The sequence below is a fragment of the Ischnura elegans genome, chromosome 6 (assembly GCF_921293095.1).
Source record: "Ischnura elegans chromosome 6, ioIscEleg1.1, whole genome shotgun sequence".
In the NCBI taxonomy this organism is placed as follows: Eukaryota; Metazoa; Arthropoda; class Insecta; order Odonata; family Coenagrionidae; genus Ischnura; species Ischnura elegans.
The window spans coordinates 67,950,856-67,974,809 of NC_060251.1; the positions used below are offsets into that span (position 1 = coordinate 67,950,856).

At 38.6% G+C, this 23,954-nt stretch overlaps 1 protein-coding gene across 3 annotated transcripts; it reads right to left on the minus strand.

Moving 5' to 3' along the window:
* Nucleotides 1–966: 966 nt before the first annotated feature.
* Nucleotides 967–23,274, minus strand: LOC124160944. 3 transcript variants are annotated; one of them, XM_046537080.1, is made up of 8 exons: nucleotides 22,188–23,261; nucleotides 20,295–20,470; nucleotides 17,208–17,449; nucleotides 14,138–14,290; nucleotides 12,915–13,073; nucleotides 7,105–7,307; nucleotides 3,850–4,012; nucleotides 967–1,137 (listed from the first exon to the last, which is right to left on the minus strand). In XM_046537080.1, the coding sequence occupies exons 1-8, from the start codon at nucleotides 22,200–22,202 to the stop codon at nucleotides 995–997; spliced, it is 1,254 nt and encodes a 417-aa protein (XP_046393036.1). In that variant the 5' UTR covers nucleotides 22,203–23,261; the 3' UTR covers nucleotides 967–994. The 3 variants fall into 3 exon arrangements, with proteins under 3 accessions (XP_046393036.1, XP_046393037.1, XP_046393038.1); XM_046537081.1 differs by lacking the exon at nucleotides 20,295–20,470 and having other exon boundaries at nucleotides 22,188–23,256; XM_046537082.1 differs by lacking the exons at nucleotides 3,850–4,012; nucleotides 7,105–7,307 and having other exon boundaries at nucleotides 22,188–23,274.
* Nucleotides 23,275–23,954: the final 680 nt, after the last annotated feature.

Sequence of the window (23,954 nt, forward strand, 5' to 3'; positions counted from 1 at the left end):
TAAAATGTGAATGAACACCGTGTAAACACCCAATTTGTGCGAATGCATGTACAGAAAATAGAAATTTGAAGCCTATTTACACGGTACATTAACACGTACGAGTTAATGCCTGTTTGCATGAATGATTTTTGTGGACCGGAACGGAACGTATACGAATGCATGAACCAAATTAGAACCTGTTCTATTTTCTGTGCATGCATTCGCACAAGTTGGGTGGTTACACAGTGCATTTTGGCGTTCACACTCGCGTTCATACATTTAGACATTAACCCGTACATGTTAATGTATCGTGTAGCCGGGCCTTTAGAATAATTTGGTTCACGAATTCGTACTTGTTCCGTTACGGTCCATAATAATCGTTCCCGCAAACAGGCATTAACACGTCGATGAAATCGTCTCGGGTTTCGCACCGTGTGAAGCTGTTTAAGGGCAACGTTACGATGAGAAACTCCCTCATCGTCATTAGAGCTAAATGCCTGTTAACACTATAGATTAACACGTACGAGTTAATATCTGTTTCCGTGAATAATTTCTGTGAACCGGAACGGAACATGCACGAATGCATGAACCAAATTAGAATAGGTTCTATTTTCCGTCCATGCGCTCACGAGAGTTGGGTGGCTACACGGTGCATTTTGGCGTTCATTCACGCGTTCAAACATTTAGTACGAGTTAATGTACCATGTAAACAGGCCCTATGACACACTGCCGTGTTTGGTCCACGCTGGATTTTTACATTGAGCTAGCCAAAAGGACGGTTAATACCCATTGTTGGCCAGCCGTTTCAAATTGTCTCAGGGGGGTTGGAAATTTAATTTTAGACTTTATCTCGTACGTTTTAATGTATCGTGTAAACAGGCCTTCAGTCTCCGTCATCATGAGATACAACACAAAATTTATCTGTGGACATTTTACTAGCTGACATTCGACGATAAACTTAGTTAGAAAATGAATTAAATGCTTATATTGTTTGGTTCGGCCATTTATTATTAATTCAATCCTCAGTAACAACTTCTGTCTTTCCCATCGAGGAGGCTCCTTGAACACGAGAGTCAACTTCCCCCAGCCACTCTGAGATCCATGTTGAGAAATTGATTTCGCGGGTGAATTTATACTGGTAGTGAGTTTTCAAAGCACCTGGGAATGAGATGAAAACATAAACATATAACAGCGACAAGGAGACTGTTGCGTTAAAATCATGTAGGTGAAACAATTGATTTCAGCGCAAAATATATTTTTATATCAATGAGGTGCCATCGTGCAAGTTATGCTCGATATCCGACATGAAATATAGTTTCCTGCGTCACTCGATAGAGTCATCCATCGCGAAGGTAGGCGAAGTTTGCACTGGAATTAGAGGTTACAATTCTACACCTACATCTGCGAGGTACTGAGCAAGCTACCGTCAAGGTGTGTGGCATGGGGTGATTCCAAACCAGGCATGTCGGTATATTTTTTTATAAAAATATTTTAATGTGGAAAATTTTGTGACTAATATTAGGCGGCCGGATGACACAAAAACAAAACATCAAACTGTTCACAGAACTTGAGTCGGACAGTTTGTAGATCGGGAGGGTAGCGGGTGCGGTTGCTTAGCACGCAGTCGTAAAGTTTTCTTTCAGATTAGCAACACTACAGCGTAGTGCATAGTCACGCATTCGCCATGGTGATGATTCGAACTACTAAAGGCCGTATCACACTAGCGACTGCGGCCGCCGCTGCGACCGCGATTTCGGCTGCGGCTGCGACTGCACCCCATCACACATTGCGGCCGACGCCACGATCGCGCATGCGCACGTATGAACGTTTCTGCTTGTGGCATGTTTGTTTACGAAAGCCCAAAGAATGGATAGAGAGCAGCAATTGTTAAAATTGTTCCTAAAATATGTTAAAACATACTTCATTTTCATTCACCTGTGTACTCGGGTGCAATATCCAATATACTGGGCTTCCATCTTCACTTTAAAAATCCGAAATTATCTCAGCGTTATCTTATAACCTTCTTGAACTTCCCTCGCTACGGTAACCAAAACAAACAAACAAACAAACACGTCTGCCGCAAGCGCGAGAGATTGAAATGGAGCTCTCTGATTGGCTGCGACTGCGACTGCGACTCAGAAGAATAGCCGATCGGCTATTCTTCGGAGTCGCAGTCGCAGCGTCGACTGCCTCGCTCTGATTGGTCGACGGGCCAGTCGCAGTCGCGGTCGCGGCCGCAGCGCCGGCCGCAGTCGCTAGTGTGATACGGCCTTAAGAACGAACGAATCTGCTGTCGAGGTGGTCTTATATTGTTTTTATTATTCATTTGTAGCTCTCAGTTGAATTGTTCCGTGCATTCGGTCGTTGCATATCACATCTCAATTGTGGTGGCTGCTTCTCGATTTTACATAATTGGATAAATATTACTTTTAGAATGGTGCGAGTATGAATAAAATATCACACAGAAAGCCTCACCATTTTGAACCGTTTTTCTGAACCTTTAACTGCTTGAATTTAACGTGCAAAAATGTTTTCTTTATGAAATATACCCAGAAACGCTTCAATTACTACATTTTAATATATTTTTTTGTTATATTTCAATTATTAAGGAAACATTTTAGTATGTATCACATATCATACGTTATGGTTATGGACAACTTTTGCTTTAAAAGGATATGTATCACAATTATGGCAATGTTCCACAAAAGGCTTCCTTTTCACGTACTCAGTGAAAACTTCTCAATGGCGACCATACCTTTACCAATTACATACACTCGGGTTAATCCTCTTACTCGTTTTTCACGCGGGGAGCTGACTTCCTTCAACATAATTAGAAGCTAAAATATGATTTGATGCTTTCCCGACGAATTTTGTAGGTAAACTGTTCTCGGGAATCCCTCCGGTTTAATTCTTTCACAACGGCCAATGTTTTAAGCTCCTTCTCGACGCTCATCATCAGGGCTAATGCCCATTAGCCCTGATGATGAGTGCTGTCGTGCTTTCCCGGCGAATAGACTGAGTGAAGAGTTCTCGGTATCGCCACCGGGTCAGGAACTACATAACTGCCGACGTTTCGATGGTCGAATCGGGCATGGACACGTGAGCAGTTATGCAGTTCCTGACCCGGTGGCGATTCCGAGAATTCTTCACTCAGTTTACCCACATGATTAAAAGCTGATCACCTTTCATACCTACTGACTGCTTCGAGAACCACTTAGTATAAGGACGGGTTGTATTATACGTAAATCATGTGATACACCATGTGTTAGAGAGGAAGATTTGTTCCCTTCAGAAAAAAACCAGCAATGAGTGCAGTGTGTCATTTATGATACACAATGCAGAGAAGGATTAAAAGTTTTCTGGGCGAGGGTCTCATGGTGTGGGCAACCGTTGCTTAGAAAGTATTGTTTCATAAAATACAATATCAATTGTTCTAACTGTGGGAGATCTATGAAACTTAAGATTATCGCTAAAAGAGCCTTAATCGTTAAAATTTTTAAATTTGTTAGAGTTAATAACGCGCGTTTAACGTTGGTCAATGTTTGAATTTGAGGTTTATTTGGAGGGGTTAAAAAAATCTACACCTTTATTAGTGAATGCACTAATATCTATATTTACCTAATGTGATAAAAATTAACTAGCCATTGTTAGTGAACTCAAAGTAAAAATTCAGGAAAAGGTAAAAAATTTTACGCTTAGAAAAAATCCCTAGGATTTTGCTTTTTATCGATAATATACGTACTACATCAATCGGAAGAAAATATGCTTTTGTTAAAATTCATTTTTGCTATGGGATCATGGAATATGTTCACTTTCATACTTCTTATACTTCGAATCGTAGATTCGCTCATAAACTGTAGGCATACTTACTGCTAAGTAATGCATGTAAAACGGTTTTCTGGAAGGGTGACTTATTTCCCGGTAGTCCAGTGAGACTGAACATCGACGCAAAATTTTCAGAAATTGCGTATTGAAGCATGTTTCGGGTGAACCTTTTAGCATTTCGGCCGCCTTTTTTGCTCAGCAACATTACCTGAAATTAAAATGAAAATCTCACTATCATTTCATTTGGGAAAAACTTCAAAACTTCAACAACAAATGAATGTATCCATATGGTCTCTGAATGTTTTTTTAATCACTCTCCATTAGAGCAATAATTATATTAAGGAATTTAAATTTACCCAGAAATGAGATGAAGTAAGCTGGCTAGTATAGGGATTCGTTTCAGGCTTAATGTGGTGGAATTCTAGCATATTAGTAAGCTTGGAAAATCTAGAAAAGTATTTTTACTGTCACATTTTGAAGATTATAAAAATATGTTGAAACGGGTATTGAATTGAGTTTGAAGTATTCGTGGAAAATTGCCAGTAACTTTTAGTATACTAAGTTGACTAACTATTCATACATCTAAAAAAGATGGTAATGCAATGGTAATGATGATGAAAAAGATGATGATCGCAGTGGTAAAATCTCTGTGACAGGATTAAGATATGATTAAAACTTAGGCTAATTTCGATGTGGACTTCCGTGAAACGTTTGTACGTGATATAAAACAAATTATCAGCAATATGGGAGAAATATGTCAATGTATTTTATGGAAAAGCCTTACGCAAAATATTTTCCATAAAATCAAGGAGAAATAATGGATCTAAGACAGTTGGGTTTAGAGATATAAGGAATTTTGTGATTCACTGCGCTTTAATCTAACAAAATTGTGAGAAATGCGCATAAATCGCACAAAAAACGTTTAACGCGAAACGGTCTCGTGAGTTATTTAAAAAAGGTGTATTCATGTTCTAATACCTCCAATTTTTTCTCTAGACTGGAAAAATATATAGAGTGTTATTTTAAAATGAGCGCGCTTTTCTTTGTGAGCATGTGACAGAGATTGCTGAACTATCCCCTATGAAAAAATTGTATAAACCTGTTTCAAAATTTTATACAATTTATACAATTGCCATGGCAATCGTATAAATTGTATAAAATTTTGAAACAGGTTTATACAATTTTTTCATTGGGGATAGGATAGATAGAACTCTTTCGGCATCGTCTATAATGAGAACTGTTTACGAAGATGTTTGAAATGACGACGTATTCCTTACACGAACAGCGTGCAACCATACGTTTTTTGAATTATCATTGCATCACACCATATGTAATTCATCGAGAGTTGAAGGAGACATGTGGTGATAGAGTTATGGATGTTTGGAAAGTGCGGTCATGTGTGTGACAGCTTAATGAAGGCAGAACACTGTGTGAAAACAAATCAAAATATCTAGGCGATTTTCCAGTCGTCAAAACAGACTCCTAAAGAAGCGATCGCCGCGTCCATCGAATCATGTCGTCGGCACTGTGAAAAATGTGTACGTCCGCAGGGAGATTATAGCCAGAAATAATACTCCTGTTTAATAGTTTTTGGGTATGTACCCCAAAAAAATGGGAGGCCTTAGAACTTAAATGCATCTCATATTATTAATTTTGAGGTGAAAATATCTGCGGAGGAATTTTTCTGAAGAACAGGTACCCTAAGTGACAATCATTTCTTGGATGACCCGAATGATCTTGAGCCGTAATTTGAACAGAAGAGAAGAAGCCAAGGGTAGCATTAAAATAGAGACGCAAAAACTCGTAGAAGTGGACGAATTCTGTTATTTGGGAAGCAGGATAACTAGCGACGATGAGAGAAGTAAGAAAGAAATTATCAGCAGAATAGCACAAGGTAAGAGCACATTCCACGAAACGAGGCTTACTTACAACGGGAAACTTAAAAATGGAAGTATATAAACAATTTGTTATGACCTAAATTTGGATTATGCTCCTATATGGGAGTGAGGAATGGACAATGACAGCAGCGAAGAAAGCAAGAGTAGAGGCATTCGAAATGTGGTGCTACAGAAGCATGATGAGGATCAAATGGATCCACCTTGTTAGTAAATAGAAAGTCCTAAGAAGAGTATGAGAGAAGAGAAGCCTCATGGAAACCCTAATAAGAAGATGGGACGACCTTATAGGCCACATCTTGAGACATGATGGTCTGATGAAGACAATCTTCGAGGGACATGTGCACGAATATCACAAAAGAGGATCCTCAAATCGGCCTCTAAATGTGTTGTCACCCATTGCGTATTTAAACGTGCTTACAAAAGTCGCCACTACTCTCGCTGAAGACAAAGTGATCCGAGTTTCACGGGGAATTAAGGTATAATTAACGGTATTAACCGAAATTTAAACACAACATTATGTGATCTATCCAATTCATTACTTTTCAATGCTATTGCCACTGTTGCATTTAAGGTATTTGTATGCATTCGAAGTCCTAAAATTTTTTAAATGCCGGCAATAGGCCGAGTGGATGTGATCAATACAAATATGATTTAAGGGGTGAATCATGTGCAGTAACTAAAAGACCAAGGTTAACATAGTAAAAACATCGTTTTCTTTACATGGGGCCAAAGTTATTTCATTCACTGCCCGCTAAAAATTAAAAAAATGAAATCACCATATAAGATGTTAAGACTTGCCTAAGACTGGCTTTTCTCAAAAGATATAATAGAGCATTTACTTTGGTGTTATTTCTTACAAACACTCATGTATTATTTGCTGCATTTTTATTTTCTTTTTTTGGCATACATTTTTTGTTATTTGATGGTGGCTCAATTCTGGTCCTATGACCTTGGATAGCACCTAAAGCTCTTTCTCTTTGTTATCTTCTTAATCAGCTGTAAAATCAAAATTTAGGAGTGAATAAGTTATTATTATCATTCTTCGTAGTTACAAATATTTTAATGCAATATATAGGAAAAATGTGGATCGCATTGCACTCATCACCGCGCCGTGGACATTCTGGAAAGGTGAATGATATGCGATCTAAGTGGCGGCAGAAATTCTCCTTCTATGGAATGGAATAGGGCCTCCTCTATGCAGTCCCCTTTGACAATTAGATAGCAACGGAAAAGAAAGGCCTCCAACAAAATAAATGGAAGGTGTAAAGAAGGATGTGATGGAGAAGAAATATTTCTGTTTGAAAAGATTAGCTGATAGGAGAATTGAGTGGAGAGCGGCTTCAAACCAATCTTTGAACTGTTGACCAGTGATGATGATGATGATGTTGGAGGAAATGCTTACCGCGCTGTCGGCAAACGGTGAATAGCTCTGCATTATGCTATCCAATTTTTCTAAATGGGCCATTGACTTCACTGGGAAGATATCAGTTCCATCGAAGTATACAGCATACGTGGCATTAAATCTCTCCTCCCAAACTTCAAACTCCAGCTCCTCAAACTTATTTAAGGCGTTCAGTATAACATTCTTAGTTTCGGAGAATTTATCTGTGGATCGAAAATCAAATAAATCTGATTCATGTATCACCAATATTCAGGAGCAGACGATATCCATAGGATATCTAAATAAGGTTGATATATCCAAAACATATTTTTATAACGTGATCCATATTTTGACAACATTACGTTGATATCCTAATTGTAACACCCACGAAAAGTTGTAAAAATAATTTTACATAGATATCCAAGTTGTATTATTCGTGATATTTAAAAAACAGTTAATCCAAATAGTATCCATAGGTAGCATAAGCTCTGTATAGAATTGAAGAGCAGAAATGTTTTTGTATGTATGTCTGGGGATTAACAAAAACCACAATATGCACACCCATTTTCCATTTATTAGATATTGTGAAGATATCTAAAAGATGTTGTAATATGGACCGACATGACCACTGTTGGACATCGCTGCAACGTTATTTGGCGGTTCTTTTGGATACTTGACATATATCCAAATTAATTGGATTAACATGTATATTGCGCGGATGTCATGCGTTAATGCCGAAAATGTTGTCTTGATGGTGTTAGGATATGATTGCTGTTTGGGTTTCGAAATGCAGGTACGATTTCCTATCCACATATTCAAAGGTACTGAAACCATTACCTCGGCTTTTCAATACATCATATTACTTTGTAAGAAGAGTGGGAGAGAAGAGGTGTCTTTTGAAAACCTTGGGTAGAATACGGGACAACCTAACCGTCCGCATCATAAGACATGATGGCAAAATGAAAGTTATCGTAAACACATGAGATCAATGGCGCAAGTATGGGGGAATTAGGGGAGAGCCCCCCCCCCCCCGAAAGCCTCAGAAGAATAATAAAAATTATTTAAAACTATTGTCTTGTTTTGACACATAATAACTGCATCTGCTTAAAGTAAAATTTTAAGTGCCAAAATGATGTAAATATATTTCCAGGCATGTCATTTTTCAAAAAATTTCCCAGACCCCTCGTTGCACGGGGAGGGTCGCCACCCCGGGCTATCCCATGCCCCCCCAAAGCCTATTCATAGTTGCGCCACTGCATGAGATACTTGTAGAAGATGAATAAAGAAGTAAAGCATAAGAATCGTTAGCATGTTACAAGATTTGCTGATTCGAGAGCTGAGGGGAGAATCACGAAAAACCAATCATAGGATTCATGGCCGCTGATGAATAAGTAATCAATGTTAAGAATCATTGCCGTAAATATAAGCATGAAAACTTAAATACCTGCCGAGTTAGCTTGATCTGTTTTGAAATTCTAAGAATTTCTGTGGTGCATTTCCAGGCAACTGTGTGGACAAGGGTAGTGGCATAGCCAGGAATTTTGTACAGTGGGCGGGGGGGTCCAAAACCAGGGGGAAAATTTTTGAAAAATAGGGTACTAAGTAGAGGGTTTAAACTAATTTTTTCACTCTTCAAAATCGAAAAAACTTTATTTGTTAAAAAATATATATATATTTTTTTTCATGATTATGAATTATATATTGAAGAATCATGAATGTAAATTCATGATTCTTCAATATTTTGTTTTCTTTTATGAAGGAAAATAATTGCGTTTTTATATTTCGGGGGGCGTCCGGACCCCCCTGGCTACACCACTGGACGAGGGTGAAATTCAGAGTAAAAATAACCTACTATCGGCGGAGAAAAGGTAGAACGCTAAACTTTAAGCACTTGTACGAAATTCTGCCGAAGCTCTAGAGGGTCGTGTCGTATATCAATTTACTCAGTGTTAATTAGACTTCAACAATAAACCATTAAACATTGTTTGAACGTAAAGTTTGAGTTTGTAGGGTCGAAAGAGTGAAGAATTGCACGCGAAAAACTATGAGAACGGCGAATCGGTCGTCATCAAGGAGGTTGTAAATATGTGAAGGCGCTGTTTCCGAGTTTTTAGCGTGGCCAAATAGGGTGGTTTCCTATTATTTTTATTGCCTAAATCGAGAGATTATTACTCCTGGAGTACGTATTTCACGATTTTAGATTTTTAAATGACGATACCTATTTTTCGCGATTAAATGAAAAGTGAAAAATTTCAAGCGCGCGAAAACGCGACGCGTAAGTAGGAATGATGGGAAAAAGTCCGTGCGACGCATTTCTGGTTCCCCCTCCCGCCTTGTGAGGTGGCCTTGATCGAGGCTCTGAGCGCTGATAGGACGCAGGATGCTAGCGGGTAGCTGAGTACCTTGCTGGCTGGTAGCGCTTGGCTTAAAAAAGGTTTATTAATACCTTATCAAACGAAGAAAACTTTCCGACCTTAGCCAGTTTTAATAGGTGATTATTAAGACATGTTTCCCTGAGCTCTGTGCCTCATGCATGCATTGGTAACCTCAGACGATGTATGACTCCTATCCTCTCGTGTAGAAACTAGGTCCCTGTGATGTCACGTGGAGTGGAATCGCATGGGCGCCAATCTGGCCGTTTTCAAATGAGGAAAAAAAATGGACCATAGCCATTCGTCTAAACCGGTATTTCTAAACCGAAGTAATTTGTATATTATGAATACAGTAATGGTGGGTAACGAATCGCAATCAATGCCTTTCGTTTTCTTTGATGAAGGAAACTACCCTATTCCGCCATCTTGGTTTGACAATTTTTGGACTTGGTATTTTGAGGTGGCTAAGTTTTGTTCTGAAAATGAATTACATTAAGTGAAAAATGCTACCATAATCATTAGCATATAGCCGGTAATTGTCATCGGGTTTTTCCCATCATTCGCGATGGGTACTTCAATTAATGTATAAACTCTGTGTCTGTTAGCCACTTTACTTGTGGGGATATCTTTGAAAACATGCTTTAATTGCTAGATTTCCGTGGCCTATAATAAAATAAAATACCGGTATAAGTGCAGGTAAATGGCTAGTTTACCCTCGTAAAATTTTATTTTCAGCTGAACTGATTGTAGAATATAACCGTGGTGGTTGATAATACGTTTTCCCTGGGAAAAATTGTTTGAGTCATAACTTAGCGAAGCCTAACAATGAAGTAAGAAATTAAGGTTTATATTTTGCGTTCCATAGTTTATTAAATGTGTTAACGAGTTATGACAAAAAATTTCACCAAATAGTTAGTATTAGCCCTCCTGGGTAGCACAAGCCCTTATAGGCTTGTCCTACCCAAGTACCCCACACTTCGGCAGATACTTTTTATTTATTATTATTAATAAAATATTTAGTTACAAGTCGACCATGAAGTCGGGTGGTAACATAGATTTAGGAAGTGCATTAAGACACAATAATATACATAACCCAAAATACAAAACAAAATACTAAGTAGAAAAATTTTTTTTAAAAGCCCTCAAAATACCATTTTTCACACTCACAATACATGTCCTCAAAGCACCAAATTTTTCACCAAATATTTCACACAATGAATATCCACATAGCACCAAATCAGCAAAAAAACAATACATGTCTACATACAACATCCTTGGAAGATACGTAAGAGATATTGTAATATGGACCAGCACGTCCACTGTTGTAAATCGCTACAACGTGTTTGGCGGGTCCTTTGCATATTTGATAGATACAATGTTAATTGGATTAACATAAACATTGCACGGATGTCTTATGCTAATGCGGACAGTGTGGTCTGGAGGTTGCTGGGTATCGATTGCGGTTTGGGAAATGTATCTTACAGGGTATACGTTTATAACTGCAATCATTACCCTGTAGCCAATATAAATCCATTACTATTTTTTCAACAAATGCATTAAATTGTGGAAATCCCTCTGTTTTTTTTCCATTTCGACACGTTTAATGTGTTGTGTTGAAAGGACCGCGCATAAATATGCTTCTTATTAAGTAATACGGCTTTCTATGACATAAATCATTCATAACTGTCGTAAAAAATATTGAAAACAATAAAGTGTTGACTTCAGAAACAGCAAGATACCAGCCTAGGCATCACAAATTGGAATTTATTTTTCAACGTTGTAGTCGTGTCGATAGGATTCGATTGCTTAATCTATTCACGCCAAGAAAACTTTGTGCTTGAGATTGTTAAGATATTTAGAAACGTGCCTTCTACCCAGTGGGGAAAGTTTGTGCAGATTTAAGTTTGAAGTACTTAATCGTACGTGCAGAGTTGCATTAATTCCGATTGAATGTGCTTAGAAGGTTCACAGAAAGTGCAAGGAAAGTGCACTAACTTTGAACATGATCAGTGGCGCCGACTCCATGGGGCCTGAGGGGGCCCTAGCGTTCTCAGAAATTCGTTATGGGTGTGAGGAAAAAATGTGTCAGGCTTGTCGATTTTCCCCGGAGTGGCTAGATACCGAGATTCAAGTTATCAGGGCTCTAATTTTTATCATATAAATCTTCTAAAATGCTTAAAAAAACTTAAAATTCACTACTTATAAAATTTCTCGGGGATGGATCCCCGGTTTGGGCCCCCCAATATTTTTTGTGAGTTGGCATCCCTGAACATGATCAAGGTGAACATTCTAAGCATATTCACTGAGCGAAGTTAGGGAACTACGGCAAAGATAGAGGATTTAGGACATTATTTGACTGATGTCCGCGGGTTTTTCGATCTGAGATGCAGGTAGAGCGCGGAAAACGCCTCCCAATCCACATGAAGTTCGAAGACAATTTAGATTCTCCTTCCAAATGCCTACTACAACGTTCGCATGAATACTAACAAATAAATTACTAATTTTACGGAAATTCTGAATGCGAAGACTTAAAAAAAAATTGAACCACAATACAATAAGTTACGTTTTATATTTGCATTTTTTATCTTTGTAAAAAATTGTTCATTTTGCTTAACACAATAATCGAAAAAAATGCGATAGGATTTGAATCCACATCCGGCAAAGCTGAAGATACAGAAGACTCGGAGTTGAGGTCGTGGAACGGCTCAGCCGATTTTTAAAAATCACACAACATATTGCGCAACCTTCCAACACTGTCCACACACGATCCAGTTATATTGCACAAACTTAGATATTGTACAATAATATTGACCGTCTCGGGGCCGCTTTAGAAAATGTACGTTTTACCTTGCTCTCGGGCAATCATGTTGATCGCAAACTGATGTGATTACTGCTTAAACTTAAATCGTAGAGCGAGGTTATTATTATCAACATCGGGTGATACTCAGAACCATCGAGCCCAGGAGGTTAAATTTATCTTTTAATTACTCGTAAAAGATATTATGTTTTGTGAGTGCTGATAATGGTGCACAGTATTAATGACCACTTATAGGAGCAAAAGTTTTTATTTATTCCTGGCTTTATTTTCTATTTAAGCCGTAAAACTTAGTTGTATCTCCCTTATCAATTGGTGTCTATGCTTTTCAAATAATACTATGCCGTGGAATATGGATAACTTTGAACCAACATTCAATATTCATTCAAATTTTCATTTATACCAACATTTTTAAAAAGTAAACGACGTTGTATTAGTAAAAATGTGAGGAAAAAGCCTGAAAGATTAAACAGAATTCAGGTTTATGTGACTAAAGTTGATATCATTTCCCGAAAAAAATCACACAAAGACAAAGTATAAATGTTTTATTGACCTAAAATTGAATCAGATGGAGAAATATTACTCAAAAACGTGATTAATTCTCCAAAATAAATGCAAAATACTCGGATATATTGTAACCTTACCTAGAATTGCTGGTTGCTGGTTTACTCGTTTTCGAATCGGCTTTTCCACCCTTGGCTCTGACTTCGTTGGCAACTCGTTCCCAGCAGCTGGCAAAAGTGTCTGCCTTTTGGGCGGAGGGGCATAGGGATACTGGGAATTCGGTCCATTGGACGGCGGAGCTGATGAAAAGAGCAAGAGCATAGTTTACAGCCTGAATGCCATTCTTAAATTCTCAAACGCATTGAAAGCGGTTGTTTATGCTGCATTTCAACTTCCATTTCGGAATTTGTTCGTAGTATATTTTGAGGGTGCATAAACTTTATTTTTTTAAAGATAGCTACTCATGTAAATGTTTTTCCAATGCCATTCTATGTATCTACGTAATGCCATTCATTGGGAAGATGTGAAGATCATCTCTCGAGAGAAGAAATATTGGGAAAGGATTACGAAGGAGGCCATAGAGATTCGGCTATATATGAGACGAACACTTTCCGAGGAACGACATTCAGCCCTAAGGATGGAGTACGACTCTTACTACGAAACGTCGGCAGCCATGAAGGAGATTACACGGTGGAGCACCCAAACGGCCTTCACTATCTACCTATGTACATAATACCTTGCGAGCCACCTCCAGGGTGTTTGACAGGGGGTGATAAATCGGGAACATCCAGCGTAAAAAAGGATTCCTACTTGCACACCACGCGGTCATAAAAATGTAACGTGATTTGACGGGTTTTTTAACTTTTTTTTTTTTTGAAGTTTCGAAATAAAAAGATGTGTGGAGTCGATATACCTCAGTGAGTTATCAACATGGAAAAATCAAAACTTTAAAGTTCAACTAATGGGTAAAAAGTGCATTTTGAGATTGTATTTTTCGTCAGAATTCGGAGAGACAACGTTTAAAATGACACCTCATTTATCACTGTAGGTGCTGTATTAACGGATCATACACGAAATGACAGGAAAATAATATTCTGTAATAATGTGCAGGGTGTCCCATTTATCTTGACCACCCGAAATAACTTTTTGTCCAGTTGCAAATCCAAAAATGTGTCAAGCAAATGTTCATTAGCCGTCAGGGGGACACTAATCAGCATGATTGCCTTCCTTGTAGCTTGTGGTTATACGTGGAAACTTGACCTTGCAATCAAGGCGCGTCGATACCGCAAAGAAAAATGTTTGAACACTCATATGAGTTCATTGGCTCAGTAATTTTGCGTCTTTGGACTTGTTATAAAGTTACCTTTTGCTGATGATGGCGGAGGGTGTGGGTAAGTCCTCTTTGATTTATGCGTGGTTTTCTTTTTAACGGGCTGTGACTGCTGGCATTCTCCTCCAAGGTACGGGGAACCGCTGATCACTTCCATTCCATACTCCACAGCTGCTTCATAACTATCTGAAATAGATCGAATTAATGATTTGTGGTGATATCGAGCGTCTTGGTCTTTCTGATGAAGAAATAAGCAGCTTGTTTCAATGGGCGCATCCAGGGGAAGAGTGGACTCAGATCTCAGTAAATATCCTAGCCTGTTGTGGGCATTCTCAGTCCCTCTCAATGAGTGTTCCACTTCGGGAATGCCTCATTCACATTACGATTGTTCCAGCGATTGTCGGAACTATCGTGCATTCACATGACCATGGTTAAAACCTGTGCTGCCCTCTAGTGCTGACATCGAAAGTGAACGGGAAATTGACGGTTAGCAAAGCTGTTGAGGTATGCAGGGACAAGATATTACTGTGCTCAACGTGTATTTACCGATTAATTTTTCTTCCGCCCACATTCTTTCTTCCTAGGACAAATCCATGAAAAAAATTGAGCTTCACGAGCTTTCGTCTTTCTCTTGCCGCTTCCGTTTCCGGTCTCCCAGCGCCTAACCATCGTAAAGTGGCAACGTTTGGAACTACGTGAAGTGTTGTCAGGACATGGATTCACACGGCTAGTTCGGCCAACTATCGTTAGGACGATCGCTCAGACAATCGTAATGTGAACGAGGCAAAAGGTTTCTAAATTAAATGAGTCAGTTCCAAATGTCGATTCTCAATTCAAAATATCGATTATTGATTGCAAATATCGATTATCGATTCATCGATTCTCGTGCCTTGTTCACAATACGATTGTTCCAGCGATCGTTGGAACTATCGTTCATTCAAGAAAGATCTGAGATTTTCCCGGCGTATGATGATGTTGAAGTTGTTTTGGGTTTCCCACCGGATGAGGTTCTCCATCTCTGTCAAAGATGGAGAACCTCATCCAGTGGGAAACCCGAAACAACTTCAATATCGTGCATTCACACAACGATGGTTAAAATCTTTGCTGCCCTCCAGTGCTGAAATATGAAGTGATCGAAAAATTGGCAGTTAGCAAAGCTTTTGAGGTATGGAGGGTTAAGATACTACCGTGCTCAACGTTTATACAAGGTATATTTTTTCTTCCGTACGTATTCTTCCTTGCTTGGACAAATCCATGAATGAATTGGAGCTTCACAAACTTTTCGTACTTCTGTTGTCGCTTCCTCTTCCGGTTTCGCAGCGCCAAGCCATCTTAAAGTGGCAACGTCAGGAACTACGTGAACTATTGTTTGGACATGCAGTCACACTACTAGTCCTGCCAAGGATCGTTAGGACATTCGCTGGGACAATGGATAATCTGAACGGGGCATCGGGCACAGAATCGGAATCGATAATCGATAGCCTGAAATCGATTCTCTATTCCATCGAATGCAGGAAGATAAATATTTTGAGAGTAGAATATTTGCTTGTAGCATAATGGCCGCCGAACACCTGAGGCATTGTGCACTTTACATTTTTAAGATTGCAAATTATGTCCAAAACAGTTAAAGTGTTTATTATTTTATCAAACGGTGTGTCCGTTGACCGGGAAAAGAGGAATTATGCGTGAATTTTTAGTCCCTGATATCATGCTTCAATTATTCATGAATTTATGTTAGAGCCTTGAATTTCAAAATCGTTTACTTCGAGTTCATTATGCATGAAAAATTTCCAGTTCAAAACCCATTTTATGGCATAAATTTTGTTTGACGTAATTTGTTGAAGGCAATGTTATTTTCATTTATGCTTTACGATGTGTTTGTTACATTTGAAAGCAAAGTTGCGTAATATTGTGTATAGAGTGATGTATTGGATGGGTGTGAAATATGAACGCTTGGAAGAACAAAGAATGATAGAAAACATTAGAGCCTCGCTTGTTGACGTTATTAATCCGTTTCGGAAAACCGATCACAAAGTGAATTCCATCGTCTGTTGAATTATTTACGGTCGAGTTGTAAATAGCATCAACCCCAAGTGATTACTCATAATAATTCGACTTTATAGGGCGAGATTGGGACTAGATAGTCCCATCTTCCATCTAACCCTCGTCATACATTAAATATTCACAGTTTAATGCATTGTCAAATTACTCTTGAAATCAAATGCACAAAAACTATAACAATAGAGACGTATAGGTATGATTTAAAAATAACAGAAAAATGCAAAGTGAACGAAATTATATTTACTAAGCATAAAAAGCTGCGAATAAACGTGGGAAAAACTTAATTTTACATATAAGCCATTCAGTGTTCGGGAAGAAAGAAGGAGAAAAAGAGAGTCCCCGGACGGGACACATTGGATACGGCTCAGGGGCGAATTCAGCATAAAATTTGGGGGGGGGGGTCATGATCTGGGTCTTGGGGGTATGGAATACCCCATGGAAGAGAGGTGCTTTTTTTAAAATTAGGGAGTGCTACGCTCTACGATACATATCAACTCAAAAATCTCTCGCGTTTGGGGGATTTTAACCATGAATTTGAATATAAACTCCCTGTAACACTTTAAAAAGGTAAAAAACGATATAGCCAATAAAAAATTAAAAATATTTGATAAAGCTTAAGGTGGGGCCCCCTGAATTTCGGCTATGGCGTTTGAAACCTGCTAATTTGAGACAAAAGACATCATGATGATGATAAATCAAGTTTAACACTTTGCATGCTATGGGCGTAGTATTACGCCACTTAAAATCCTTCGATTTTTCCTACGAGCTTAATAGTATATTACGCCATTCGTCTTTTGATAAATCGTAATTTGCCACTTTTTTTTTGAAGAAAGGTGGTACCCGGAAGAAACAAATGAGAAATACAAAAGCAAAATTCATCCTGTAAAATGATACCAAAAACCTATTCCTCTCAGCGGAGGTTGGTTGTTAAGAAATAGCACAAAAGTGTTGATAGTGGTCAGCACTGGGGTGCATAGTACTAAGGTCAGCAGGGTAAGTGCTAGATTCCTTGGATGCATTATGATGAAAGATATTTATTTACCAAATGGACCTCCAAGGATGTTTGTGACCAGGTGCTTCGGCCATTTAGTGTCAGGATCAACGCAGTTCTCTGTGTAATGCCGAATAAGCTGACAAAAGTTGGCCTTTTCAGGAGGATAGTAACAATGCGTCTGATTATTCTCTTCCACAGTCCAATTTAGAGGAACCACTGCATAGCGTGCTCGATGAATGGTAACTGCTTCATCCACATATTCTAAGAAGAACCACGAACGCATTTCTGACCTGCAATGATGGAAATTAAACATGAGTTATGAATCAAACTCAAACGTAGGTTTCGTTTTGGTCGGCGTGCTTCCGTTTACAAAAAAAAAAGAAAATAAACCAGATGGAAAGAAAAAAATCTAATAAAGAACTAGCATTAGTTATGGTAGTTTAGAAAAATCGTATTGTAAACCAAAACCAATTTTACCTAGAGGTAAGGACTAGAGACTGTAGACTATATAAGGAATAAGATACAGCTCTTACTCTGTCATACAACTCAAATTTCTCTCGCGTTTGGGGCTCATAGCCATTCACTTGCATATACACTCCCTTTGCTCCTTTACAAGGGTACAAAACACTATTTCACCAATTAAAAAAAAATATTCGATAAAATTTGGGGGGGGGGGGGGAGTGGAGTACCCACAGGAGTTATGGGAAAGCATATACAAAGCGCTATGCTGCTGTGGGAGATCGTTTATTGGTGAAAGACGCAGAAATACAATGGCACAAGAATTTAATATGTCACCGAAGAGCCTCGATAAGAATAAACAATTCAATTTTACTGCTGGTCGGGAGTACATTAGGAGTGTTCCGAGGCATAAATTTGATTTCGATAGGACCAAAATGATAACTAAGGAAGATCGAAACTGTCCTAAGAGGGTTGTACCAAAAGTAAGGTTCCCAATTAATTACAATGTTGAGGGAAGGTGCTAGGCTAAATCCCACAAAAGTGCCGTGCGCAGTGGTTCCCCTACTGAAATTTTCCTGGATATACACAATTACTTATACCACTTATTTTTTTAAGATGATGATAATTCATTGAAACCAGGGTCACGCTCTGATATAAAAAAAATGAGTGGTATAAGTAACTGTGTACTGTATATTCAGGAAAAACTTATCATGGAATACCGCAAAGTAAACTAAGAGTTAGTGAAATTAGGTTTCCCGTGCTCTTGAGTCCACTCGTCTGCGAATCACTATGTCGCTCATTATTGGCTTCGCTACCGTCAACAATGGAAGGGTTGATCCCCGTTCCCGCCAAGTGTGAGGTTCAAGCGGTAATCCGTTTTCTCCACGCAAGGAAGTTACGGTCAGTGGAGATTCATCGGCAACTGACTGAGGTTGATGGTGAAGAGCGCAAGCCCGTTCAGCACGTCCGCAAATGCTGTAGGGATTTTGCTGAGACCCTGTGATCGCTGGATCCCCTGGATGCTGACTGACGGACACAAGGAGCAATGCCTTGACTGTGCTCGCAAAAGTCTTCAACAATGTGAGGCGGGAGGTAACAAGGAGAAGTTGCTGGACTCTTATCGTCACGGGAGATGAAACGTGGGTGTTCCATTACACCCCCGAAGTAAAAAACTTAGGTGTCAAACGCTTCAAGAGCGACGATGAAGTCCGAGCAGAGGTCACACGCTTCATCAGCGGGTTGGCGGGAGACTACTTCAACTTAGGGATACAAAAGCTGGAGAACCGTCTTCAAAAGTGTGTCGAAAAAAATGGAGAATACGTTGAAAAATAGGCAAAAGTGTAAGCTTTTCAACGATGGGAAAATTAAAATCAATTAACAAAGTTTCCTAATTGTAAAAAAATATGGAAACCTTACGTTTGATACAACCCTCGTATATTAATTGGGGAAGCGGTCATTTTATTCCCATTAGTTTCGTTCATGTTCGCTAAAACTTGTACGCAAAAAGGAGGACATGATTGAGGAAATAATTGATTCTTTTTTTTACTCTAGCTTATTTTACTCTCACCAGATACCAGAATTGATGGGTAAGAGTCATTTTGCCATTTGGGGTGTTATGCACGTGATGTATTCCTTAAAATATGACTCTTAAGGCCCAAGCTGAAAGCCAAAGCCCAGTTAATATACAAAGTACTTCACGGCGAATCTGCAATACTCTAGGAGGTGGTAGGGGAGACAATTTTAAGCTTTTTTGTCCATAAATGTGGGTCGCAACCCCGCAGTTACTGAGCTGTGACAATGCAAACATTTTGTTGGATGCATTTCGTAGTTATCGTGAAAACGGTTTTTCTTGTATATTCAGCCTTTTCGATATTTTAATACTCTGGATTTTTAAGGACATTGAATGATTAAGGTTGGAAGTAAATCCGTGACTTTAATTGTCTAAAACAAATAACGTTTGAGCTGAATTAAACGAGAGCGTTGAGCGAGTATCAGCAATACGATTGCGCAATCTCACCCATATTGAGATGCATTGTTCCAAACAATTGAAATCGCACATTTTCGTCCAATATTAATTATTTAATTTTCCTAGAAATCCTGAGTTTCAAATAAAATGTCTTAAAGGCTGGATTCCCTAAATAACCGTTTTCATGGTAACTGCAAAGTGCATCAAAAATAAATATTTTCGTTCAATGGTATCAGCCTCAACTATATGGAAGTTGATCACGAATGAAAATAAGACTTTGTTGAATTCCACTGATTTGTTTTCTTGGTACTAAGTGAAATGTTTTCGTTGCCATAGCTCAGTAACTAAGGGGTTGCGACCCCATGTTTACGGACGAAAAATGCTTAAAATTGTCTACCTTCTTGAGTATTATAGATTTCTCCCGAATCACACTGTATTAATGTTAATATTTATCTTTGTTATTCACACGTTGAAATGAAAATTGTTTAAAATTTTTACTGGAAATATGTTTAAACTTTCCTGATTATTTACAATGATGGGTTAGCCATCATACCTGGTCCGATTGGGGTCTTGCCTTATTTTTATCTCAAGCGAAGTGGACAGCTATAAATAATGGCTTTTCTCATGATGACCATCGCGTCTAAGGAAGCTTAGGTCGCCGTTTTCGGCTTGGCCGAGATTTATGTTGAACACCTACTAGTAGTACTTACATAGCCATTCTTTCATAACTGTTATTGGAATTCAAATCCAAAATGTATAGGTGTCTTTTCTGGCTATTCGTCATGTTAACTCTTGCACATTGCTTGATCGGATGAGAAAAATCGCTGCACAGCTGTTGCAAGTTTGCCTTTTCCAAGATTTCTCCAGTTCCCACCGGGTAGTAATCCTTGGAAGGTGAATGGAAATGAATTGAAGTTAAACTTAAGATAGAATAAGTTACTTATAATGCGGTTAAATCCTGAAAGCAGTGCTTCCAAGTCTGAAGTTACCTATTAGTTCCGTATCAATGTATACCATACGCATTACTTACGTCTTTATTTCCATGATTAAAAACTGCAAATTTTAAATTCCACTCTTTAATTCACAACTCAATTCGCGACCGTGGTCTCAACATTTTATGTCATTTCAAAGACTTTATAAAAAGACATAATATATTGAAACCATGGTCGGTACTCGCGTTTTATATTAATATGTGGAATTGACCATTTTCCGTCTTTATCATGGATTTATCGAACTTCCACCAAGTTAAGCCCAAAACGATTTTATACTTACCTCTACATATCCTATAATTTATGCTAACTAAACAGCCACTTCGGGGCCTTTTATATAGTGTTGTAAACAGTCAAGATAAGCCAACTCTCATCCATCCACTAAAATTTGAAAATCTCAACTAGGCGGGAATATCGAACCCACGACCTTAGGGTGGTTATACCTGGGCGCTAGTCTGCTGTCATCTTGGCCGCGAATTTAAAAGAGTGAATTTCATGAACATTTGTTTTATCCAATATGCATCTCAATCAAATTTCTATCCATACAATGACTGTATGATCAAGCGCTAGGAAATAAACTTATATTATAACTAAAATACGTTATTTTCTCATTTTGAGGCATATTTAGTTCTCCTTTGTCGGCAACAAGGACATAATTTTCTTTAGCATTGTCTTGGAAACTTTCAGCGGTATAACATTAGGAAAAATGTTCATGGTATCTAATCTCCACTTAGAGACAACGAACGTTTTGGAAGTAACAATTTCAGGGCTGTAACACCTATGGTTCATAAATACGAGGCGTGTTTTTAAAGTAAGTACAGTTTTGACATAAAATAAAACAACAAATAAATTTTTCCAAAAAAATGTATTCACTTAAAAGGCCATACTTTACTTTTATACATAATTCCCATTACTATTGAGGCATTTATCGTATCTTGGGACCAGCTTTTGTATGACATCGTCAAAGAAGCTTGCCGCCTGATTAGACGATCACTGCTTCACGGTCGTTTTCACTTCGTCATTCTTGCCACCCAGCGTGAGCACAATTTCCGATAATTTAAACGTTCAGACACAATTTCGTAAAGAACACTTCTTGAGACAGCGGGACACTTTTCAGCTAAGGACGGAATGGTGAATCGTCTGTTCTCTTTCACTTCACAGTCCACTTTTTGAATCAGCTCATCGGTAATGACTGAAGGTCTCCCACTTCGTTCCTCGTCATGAATGTTTGTGCGGCCATCTTTAAAGGCCCTAACCCATTTCCGTACCATTCCATCACTCATAATGTTTTCACCATACACTTCACTGATTTGGTGATGAATGTGAAGCAGTGGTTGTCTAATCGGGCGGCAAGCTTCTTTGACGATGGCATACAAAAGCTGGTCCCATGATACGATAAATGCCTCAATAGTAATGGGAATTATGTAGAAAAGTAAAGTATGGCCTTTCAAGTGAATAAATTATTTTTTGAAAAAATTTACTTGTTTTTTTTATGTCAAAACGGTACTTACTTTAAAAACACGCCTCGTAGTTAGGAGTACTACGCGAATGTTGCAAATTATACTTTCAGCTGAGCCGAAATAAACTACTGTATAAATAGAAATTTTCACTTACCGTAATGTCCAGCATTCGCTGATTAATGTCGCTGCTTTGTTACGATGGAATCGGTTTCACTACTCTCCGCTCAAGTACGTGACTGAACGGATATGCCGACAGAGATTCATGTATTTATATGACTTCTTCATCTTGCAGTCACTTTACGGGTGACGCTAAAACTAACTGTTTCCGGCACGTGTTAGGGTTTAGCGTTTAAAACATCCGTGTTTTGGTTATAGGGCAAACGTGTGCAACTGGAACGTGTATTGGGTTTAAATCGAAAACTTTTTTTCTTTGAAAACTTATATTGTTGCTTCTTACTTCGAATTCCAAGTTATCTGCCCGTGATAGTTGTTTAGAGTTTTATAAGCGAGTACTTATCCTAACGTGCATGACACATATTTAGGTGACTCTCTTATCTGCCTATGTTCTGCCGTATCAAGGAATGGCACGAACTGGGGTAGGATATGACTTAGCACTTTAGTATATACACGTGTTGTCTCTTTGTATAGCTGGGCAAGGTGACCAGGCACTATACAGCGCAGTATTTCTCGTCCATTTTTGAAAATCTCGAGAATAATTTTAGAAATTAATATTTCAACGGAGGGTAAGAATTAATTCAATTATTTCAAGGATATAATATTTTACTCAAGCGTACCTATTGTCTTTTATTTTATTATTTTTGAAAGACGGACAGCATGATATACTATCTTCTGGAGATTGCATTTCCTTGAAATTTGGTTCCATCATCATCATCATCAGTTTGCAATCCGAAGATTGCTTTCACACAGTTCTCCACTGTCAGCTAATATTTTAATGTACACAAGCCCTCCGATTTACATCCTTATTTATATCTCGTCTCGTCCACCTGCTCTTTACATCTCGTCCGAAGTATTCTTTCGCCACTCATATCTTCCAACTGTCCTTCAACCATAATGTTGATCAGACCAACTTGTCTCATGAAGGAGCCAAATATTGTCCCGTCCTCATACGAAGTTATTCAAAAGACTCAATTACCACTACTCTTCTAAGAACTTCCGCATTATACCCATTAACGTACTCGATCTATCCATTTGATATTACTGATTCTTCTCTAAAACCACTCTTTCTCTATGGAGAGACCCTGTGGCGGAAATAGGAATATGCTTTAGGCGGGGAAAAAGGGCGTGTGGGGACGACTTTCCCCCCTTCGGCAACGGAGGATCCGAAAATTAAAAAAATTACATGCTTGGAATTGCAGGTATTTTACAACATTTTAGCCCTTAAAAAATCCGCGGGAAGTTATCACAACAGGAAAACATTAGTATACCATAAAATTAGTGTACTATTTTTTTATTTCTCAGCGGCTTTGGGGGTGGATCTATCCCCTTATCCACCCCATTGTTACGCCACTGGAGAGACCAATGAGAGAATTACTTTAGAGATTGCGACGGGCAGGGCACATCATGAGAAGAGAACAGGAGGTCCTATTAAAACAAATCTGGGCAGAAAACGCTGATGGAAGACGACTTCCAGGAAGACCGAAGAAAAGATGGAAGGATGAAGTGTTGATTGATATGGGGAGAACGGGAGTAGGCGAGGAGGATATAGTAGATAGGTAGAATGGGGGCCAAACAGATGGCGAGGCCAAATACCAACTTGGGTATAAATGGTGGGGAGGAAGAGTAAAGCACCTCATTTCGAAAGCTTCAAACCCTGAGATATCAGCTTCTGTCATCAACCATGCCTCATTACCATAAAGAGGCATGCTCCAGATATTAATCCCTAATGAATTTCCTCCTTCAA

What these genes read in the sequence shown, in the direction of transcription:
- LOC124160944 (XM_046537080.1), bottom strand. An exon ending in CATCCTTGGAGGTCCATTTG is followed by an intron (nt 14,291 to 17,207) that starts GTAAATAAATAT and finishes GATCTATTTCAG; the next exon opens with ATAGTTATGAAGCAGCTGTG. An exon ending in CCAGCAACCAGCAATTCTAG is followed by an intron (nt 7,308 to 12,914) that starts GTAAGGTTACAA and finishes TTCGATCCACAG; the next exon opens with ATAAATTCTCCGAAACTAAG.